Source organism: Priapulus caudatus, unplaced genomic scaffold (assembly GCF_000485595.1).
Source record: "Priapulus caudatus unplaced genomic scaffold, Priapulus_caudatus-5.0.1 Scaffold1233, whole genome shotgun sequence".
In the NCBI taxonomy this organism is placed as follows: Eukaryota; Metazoa; Priapulida; class Priapulimorpha; order Priapulimorphida; family Priapulidae; genus Priapulus; species Priapulus caudatus.
Window position 1 is genome coordinate 25,060 of NW_014578294.1, and position 8,035 is coordinate 33,094.

Below are 8,035 nucleotides of genomic sequence, written 5' to 3' on the forward strand. Positions count from 1 at the left end.
TCCAAAAGTTTATGTTAATGTATAGCTTAAGTTTGCACTCTTGATTTGAGCAATTCTTTATTGTTGTTCTTTCGTTGTTAAGTAATGATACGAACATAGCATTTTGTACAGTATATACAGCAAATTCTGTAGGTTGCAGACTGTGTGAGCTTGCTCTAGCGCTGTTTTTGATTATATTGTTATTGAACTCAACTTTAGCTTCAGATGTAGCGCAGTCGTATCACGTAAGCAGAATTAGAAACAGCTTCTACTTTACACAGACAGAATTAAGATCACTTATCGTAACAAATAATAAATTTAATAAATAACTTGACTCTGTGACTAACAGATCGATGTAGGCTAACCTATCACGGCAGCCACCTTACTACCTGAGTTGTATCTCCAGTGATTCGGTGTGCGCTAGACTTTAATCCTTGTATACTACTAGACAACCTACTTCATATACAGTGGTGACTAAACCCCTCGCTGCCTAGTATCTACTGTGAAAGCTAGTGCGTGGCCTCGGTGTCTCAGGGAAACAGAGATAGCACCGCCTATGCGCCCATTATAAAAAAACTCGGGGCAACCACTGTTCACAGCGATTCCGTAGGTTTATCGACTGCGCAGAGCTCACTCACGTTCCGCCGTGTCGTTAAAAAAGCTTGTCGACGTGTCCACTAAAGCGTGCGACACCCGTGAAGTTATTTTTACTCAAGATTAAAATGACTGCCATGCAGTATTTTACTCACGGTGTGCGCGGATTTTCGTCAGGAGTGTAATTTGACGCATGCATCATTTACTTCACCGTGTGCGGCGGAATTCTTTCGATCGAGTAATTTGATCGTGCGTCATTTTACTTGGAGTTAAAATAACATCACGTGTGCGCCAGGCCTTAACGCGGGTTAGCGAACGTTGTTTATTCCCGGCAGACCTGAGTCGAGGCTGCTGCACGCGAGCGGAGCGGAGAAAGCAGCAGGTTCGTCGCGCCCCTGCAGACGGGGAGCGCAGCAAGGTAGCGTTAGCCACAGTCTCGCCGAACGATCCCTCTCCTATCGACGCGCGCCCGTTTTCGTCAGCGCCGGGGGAGGGCCCTACCGAGAACGAACACCTGCCGTAGGACAAGAGGCGCTCCGGCGGAGAGGCTTACCCGAAGTTTCAAGCCCTGAGACCCGTAAGGGATTTTAGCATCCTTTGCGCGACGTGGCGGTGGCGTCGCGCGTTTGTCTGTCGGGTTGTTTTTTCGACGTGAGCAATAGACATTCTCGTTGATGTCTTAACGCTCGTAAAAAGGCTCTCTTAAAGTCTGAGACCTCAGGCTTAAGCATCCAAGATTTTAGGATGTTCTGTTTTTTTCTTACGTTTCGGTCTTTGTAGTTGTTGGAGTCGTGTTTGTTCGGTTTGGTCTGTTTGTTGTTAACCTGTTTCGCCGCGTGCTCTGACGCTCGGTGTGTGAGAGCTAGTGAGTGAGTTCTCATGCTGAACTTCTCTCATCTCTAACAGAAGCGCTGGCAGGGAAGATCATGGCATGCTACTGGAGCTGTCGCCAGCTAGCTGCTTTGCTGTGCTTGCAGATCCAAGACTCGCTGAATGCAGCAGGGCTAATAGAAAGGACTGATCGAAAATCATATGTCACAGCGGTAACAGGATGCGTGCGACAATCTCGTCGACACCGAGCGTTTTAAATTTAATTAAATGTAAATTTAGATTTAATTTTTAATTGAAATTTTACAGCTTGTGTGGCGACGACGGAAAGCGTTGCTTTGGCGTTATTCAGAGTAGGATGAGGACAACAGCAAGTCTGTAGCGGCCACGGTGCCTGTGAACTTTCTTTTAGAGGACTTATGAAGTGACTTTGAATGCTTAACAACACTTTTTGCTAACACGTGCTACAAGATGACGATAAATACAGCGATTAGAATATCTATATCTCTATTTTCACAGGCATTTCCTGTTTTCTCTCTTTTTTTTCACATTAAACTTCCAAATTTTCCCTCGTTTTTTATTAGCCATCTAATTCCCTTTTCCCAATTTTCGAATCGGACCCGCGTGTTACTTGACGCCCCGTGTTTATCTAGGAACTCAGGACTCTACCCTCGCATTGGAACTGTTTCAATTCTGTCATAGCGAGAAGACGAAACGTCGCAGTCATGCGAACTGAGGGATGACGATGAGGAGACTCTAGAGCGGACAGGCCGAACGCTGTTATACCAAGCCGGAGCAAGAGAGGCTTCTACTCTTCCCCGGCCCGGCAAGAACACCCCGGAGAGGCTCAATTGGCCTTTATGGAATGGGTTGGAAGTAGGCGGCGAATTTTCCAAATATTACATGCAGAATTGGTGAATCTTGTTTAGAAATAGTGGGAGGTAGTGCGGCAGGAATTTTCGATGTTCCTGCCCAGAATGATCGCATATGCTTTAGAACATGTGGAAGGTAGCGCGCAGGAATCTTCCGATGTTCATCCTGCAGAATGATCGATCGCTCTCTTGAAATGGTTTGAAGGGTTTAGGAATTCTACGATGTTCCTGCCTTGAATGATCGATTGCTTAGTTGTAGGCGCAGAAGTCTTCCGAGTCAGAATTGATGCTCTTGAAATGTTGGAGGTAAGGCGCAGGCATCTTCACGATGTTCCTGTAGAAAGTGAGTCGATCGCTCTTGAAATGTTTGGAAGGTAGGGCGCAGGAATCTTGCGATTTCTTGTTGTTTCCTGCATTGAACTGATGTTTTAAGAAATGTGGTACGGATTAGGCGCAGGACATCTTCGAGGTTGATGTTTGTGCTTTGCAGATTATACGCTTCTTGAAAATGTTGGAAGGTGGTTTTTCTTAGAATCTTGACACTGTCCAACACGCTTATCAAATTGAACGTAGTTTATGTTATTATTAAAGAAGATTAAGCTTTGTGTTTGAATGGAAAACGGGTCTCAATCAGCATTTCTGTATACCTAACAAAATATTGTAATCGTGTTCATCTCTGAACAATTGCGGCTTAAGTGCGGTGAACGATTCTGATCTGCGGTGACTTTATTCATGTCCCTACCAGATCCACAAAAGGAGTCGACGCCGCTGCGCATGTAGTAGATGAGGGCGTCGAATACGTAGGCGATATGCTTGAGCGCGGACACGTCGAGCACGGGCAGGCTGTCCGAGTGCTCGTTGTTATGCGCGCGCATCAGCGACAGCGCGTAGTTGAGGAAGTCGCGGCGGGTCGAGCTCGTCGTCTCCGCGCCTGCAACGATCGTCGCGCAGCCTTAATAAGACAATTAATTAGATGGTTAATTAGAGGTTTAATTAGACGTGAGTGTGCAGCATCAGCGACAGCGCGTAGTTTGGGAAGTCACGGGGGGTCGAGCTCGTCGTCTCCGCGCTGCAACGATCGTCGCGCGACGTTAATTAGACAATTAATTAGAGGATTAACTATACGATCAATTAGACACGAGCGTGCAGCATCAGCAACAGAGCATAGTTGCAGAAATGATGACAGGTGGTCTCCGTGTATTGAATGACGAAGGGAGAGGAGGTGTCGCATTTTATCGTTACACAAGATTTATTAGAATAATATTAGATCTGTGGTGCCTTATATATCCTAATTACACAGAGATAGACATAATTATATCATAGCTAAGATTCTAAATGCTGGGTTCAAACTAAATAATTACGCACGCATGCACAGCTGTATAATTATTCAATTCGAACCCTACGCTTAGAACTATTACAACGCCACGGAACAGATAAAAGAAGAGCGACAAAGAGAAGCGATCACACGAGGCGGCAGTGCCACCGTCATCGTCGCACGCACCTCGTCCAGTTGTCGAGAATCTCGGCCTGCGTCGCGCGTCCACCGCCGGCTGCCTCCCTCCTCCTCCCCCTCCTCCTGCCCCTCCTCCTCCTCCGCCGCTTCCCCCGGCGTGCTGGTCGCGCGGCGGGCGCTCGCGGTGAGAGAAGAGCGGATGCTGCGGGTGCGTCGGGTCGGTTACCGACGACAACGCAGAGCCGAAGCGAAGCTGCGCCTCGGTCGAGTCCATGACGGTGAGTGTCCAATCCCACGTCGGCTTCAGGTGGTACTCCAGATACGCCTGCACACACGAACAATTGTTGCCTTATAATAATAATAATGTAACCTTATAGCAAGGCCTCAGCTTTGCCATGTAACCAGGTGGTACTCCAGATACGCCTGCGTGCAGAATAATTGTCATGTAACCTTATGATAAGGTCTCTGCGTTGCTATGTAACACTATGACAAGGCCTCAGCTTTGCCATGTAACCTTATAGCAATGTTACCATGGATACAGCAGCCAGCGTGGAGCGTGTGACACTTACGTGTATGTCTAGAGACTCCGTGTACGAGATATCGAGCACGCGTGACAGGTTACCATGGATACAGCAGCCAGCGTGGAGAGTGTGACACTTACGTGTATGTCTAGAGACTCCGTGTACGAGATATCGAGCACGCGTGACAGGTTTGGAACGAGAGCCGGATAATCCTGTAGCATCGTCAGCAGATCTGTGATCTGACGCATCACTGCAAACACGTGACGCATACACTCACGTTACGAATCCAAATCGATCATCATATTCTCGACACAGCCGTGTCACATCATTGATAACATTAGGAGTAAGATAGTATTAAGTAAGTAAGGGGCTACTTAGTCTGTTACTACTCCACTTCTGAAAACATCAATCTTGGAATGATTTCGCACCACTTCACTGCATAATGTAATATATCTTAATCAAAAGATGAATCTAGAAATTATTATTGACATGACAGATCAGAAAGCTTGTTGTAAAAACTATCGCATCATATATAATAATTTTGATAATTGACGTACAAGATAAATCCTAAAGTATTACCGATTAAAATTTTTCAACAATAGGTTATCAAAAAACTCTCGTGCCTGTAATAATTTTTCTATGCATCTCAGAATCATTATTTTTTTAAATATAATAATAAAAAAAAAAATTAAATGAGCTCATATTGATAACGCCAATGCCCTAACCAAAACATCTTCCCAAAGAAGTGCCGCCACTGTATCTTGAGACGTAATCCCCCCTCCCCCACGGCCTAGCCTCGTGACCGCAGTGACGTCACAACAGCGATTCGAAGGGGACCGACTCACCGATGCCGAACGCTCGCGCGAGCGTGCTGTTGGTTGTCGACACGGTCGGCGCGACGTCGTGGTGACTCGCCGTCGACGTAGCCGTCGTCGTCACCGTGTTTCCGCGCCGCAGGTTCGACGGGTCGATGTAAATCAGACCTCCTGAGCCTCCAATAGTAACGCATGAAGCACGTCATTGTCTTTCTTGTGACGACGGGGAGCAATGGGGGCAGAGCGCGCCACGCATGTTCGTGCTTCGATGCGTGGCGCTGACTAGTGTTTCAACATGCACTAACTAAAGTTAAACCAACTCGCACGTGAAAATCACTCGAGGTATAGAGCCAAGAACCTTGCGCATACACAGGTGTTTATGCTATAGGGATTGGTTCACTGTATATATTTAAATAAATAAATAAATAAATATATATATATATTCGGACAACAAACAAGCAGGACACTGTTGTTGTGCATTGTTCGACACAGGTTCACATCTCACTAGCTATTTCCCAATGCGTGAACGGGGTAACACAGTCAAACCTGGACATTGGGCCACTCACTGCCCAAAATGTGTCCCTTATAAGATAGGTGTTCGTTGTATAGAGGTGGCTTCAATGTACAACTATTTCTACCACTCGATGGAATCAGGAAAAGTATCCTTTACGACTATTATCTACTCATTCTATTGAGGTGTAACTATTTTATATTTAGTATTCGACGTACTCCCTATTACATCTGCAGTACACATGCGGGGGTTCGGGCAAGTGCACGCCCGCATGCATGTCAACTTACTTGCTGTCGACACGGATACCAGTCCACCCGTCGTCCTGCTGCTGCCCTCTCGTGGCCGTATTGCCCACTGCAGTGCCGGGGGAGCCTGGAGCGCTCGCGTTCCTTGTCCGCCGGCCCCGGCCGCCCTACGCAGTACATAATACGCTCGATGTAAACACACCTGTCTCGATGTCCACTCCAGCAAGATCTCACACAGCAATGTGTTTCTACAGCTCAAGATTACCCACCCACCACCACGAGCCTTCGACAAGACCGTTGCAACGGAAATATCATAAAGTTACGAGAAAGATGAAAAAGTAAAAGACTTACTAAAAGACAAAAATTCCATCGACGGTCTACGAAAAATAGTTAATGTTGAGACTAATGTTAGTTCAGTCTCTGAGAATGGGGCCGTGGCCCTTAGCACTTCTAAACTGGAACCCCCGAACGCGGCCCTGGTTTGACAGTACATTCGGTATATATTCACAGTAAGATTCAACGTTAACACATGTATTTTAGGTGTTGCAGTGCGTAGTGAGGAAGAATGTACCTTCTCTCTAGTTGTTCGTCCACCAGGTCCTGTACCCCGTCGGCTTGATCGTCTGACTCCCCCGCCTCGCTATCCTCCTCGTCCTCCTCTTCCTCCTCCTCATCGTCGTGGTTCGAGGAGCCATCAGAATCATCACCTGCAATGGTGACAGCTTCGTATGTAACATATGGTCACATCACACACACACGTGTGCTAACGCATACACACATACACGCACGTATGCAGGCATGCACACACACGAACGAAAGCACATACGCATGCACACACACACCTACACAAGTCAGATTTCCTCAAATTTAATCAATGGCATTTATATTTGGCCTCCAATAAATTGGTCCTTTAAAACAAATGAAAAAGAATAAAAACAAGTTAAAATGAGACATTTTACTCACTTCAGTTAATCACGTTTACACACACATTAACACACGACACAGATTTCAAGAATGAAGTAGAACATCATAAACCATAAGCACATGCATCTGATTTTTACCTCCGCCAAGGGGTTGGCAGGAGGTTATGTTTTCACCGGCGTGTGTTTGTTCATTTGTGGGTTTGTTTGTGTACAGCCTAACTGAAAAAGTTATGGACGGATTGTCATAACATTTTCAGGATAGGTCAGAAATGGGCTAACTTAGAATTGATGAGATTTTGTGCTCTCCGAGTGCTCTAGTTCCTAATAGATTTGTCAAGCATTTAATAGCTCTTGTCATCATTGTTAAATCGTCAGAAGTGATCATCAAACTGAGCTACCTGGATCGGAACCCGCTGTTGCCGCGGTGATGGTGCTGCGGCGGAGGCTGGGACCACTGTGCACGCTCTCACTGTCCGATTCACTCTCTGCCAGCAACTCGAGGTCCATGTCACTGCAATATCACCCCGGCAAACATTAGAGCACTGTCAGAGCCATCTAATAAATCATGCGCGAAGCAGCTAAAGATGTCCTATACTTTGGTACAAGTTGATGCATAATGGTTCTACTCGCGCTTGCCTTGAAGATTTTACGAGCACCGTAGCCTGTGATAGTTTTTCATCATTAAAATAACAACAACAACAACAGCAACAACAACAACAACAACAACAACAACAACAACAACAACAACAACAACAACAACAACAACAACAACAACAGTATATTAATAATAATAATAATAATAATATTCAGATGAAGAAGAAGAAAAGAGAGAAGTAATAATAATAATAATAACAACAACAACAACAACAACAACAACAACAACAACAACAACAACAACAAGTGCCGTGGAGCGACAGCGCTCATCTCACGACTACTGCGGTGACTCTGTGGTGGAGTGGTGGGATTCTAGTAAACCCTGTTAGTCCCAAATGTGCCGAAACAGTGGAAGGCACAGGGATGGTATCAGGAACCTTCTCAAAGGAATGTTCGCTTCAGATTAAAGATGTACAGCTCCCATGCGTAACGTAGTAGCAACAACATATTTGCAAGACAGAATAGGTAAGGCACTGCATCCTTTACCTAACCGCACCGTCAGAGCCTATCAGGCTAGAAATAGAGACTGCCACTGTAACTAATTAACGGCAAGGCCAAAAATAAGCCAGTACTATCACCAGCAGGTACCACATGCATGGACTGGGCAGTGGCATAAGTTTAATGTCGCACACACGTCCCG

The 8,035-nt window shown here is 45.8% G+C and overlaps 1 protein-coding gene across 1 annotated transcript in view; it reads right to left on the bottom strand.

Annotated features, from left to right (window-relative positions):
* LOC106815906 (E3 ubiquitin-protein ligase UBR5-like) overlaps nucleotides 1–8,035 on the bottom strand; it is a 66,237-nt gene that overhangs the window by 15,694 nt on the left and 42,508 nt on the right. The window contains exons 38-45 of the mRNA XM_014820434.1: nucleotides 7,140–7,252; nucleotides 6,390–6,525; nucleotides 5,861–5,985; nucleotides 5,093–5,242; nucleotides 4,388–4,497; nucleotides 3,884–4,051; nucleotides 3,775–3,829; nucleotides 3,016–3,225 (exon numbers count right to left, since the gene is read on the bottom strand). Of these exons, the coding sequence (XP_014675920.1) occupies nucleotides 3,016–3,225; nucleotides 3,775–3,829; nucleotides 3,884–4,051; nucleotides 4,388–4,497; nucleotides 5,093–5,242; nucleotides 5,861–5,985; nucleotides 6,390–6,525; nucleotides 7,140–7,252 (1,067 nt within the window). The remainder of the gene's footprint in view (nucleotides 1–3,015; nucleotides 3,226–3,774; nucleotides 3,830–3,883; nucleotides 4,052–4,387; nucleotides 4,498–5,092; nucleotides 5,243–5,860; nucleotides 5,986–6,389; nucleotides 6,526–7,139; nucleotides 7,253–8,035) is intronic.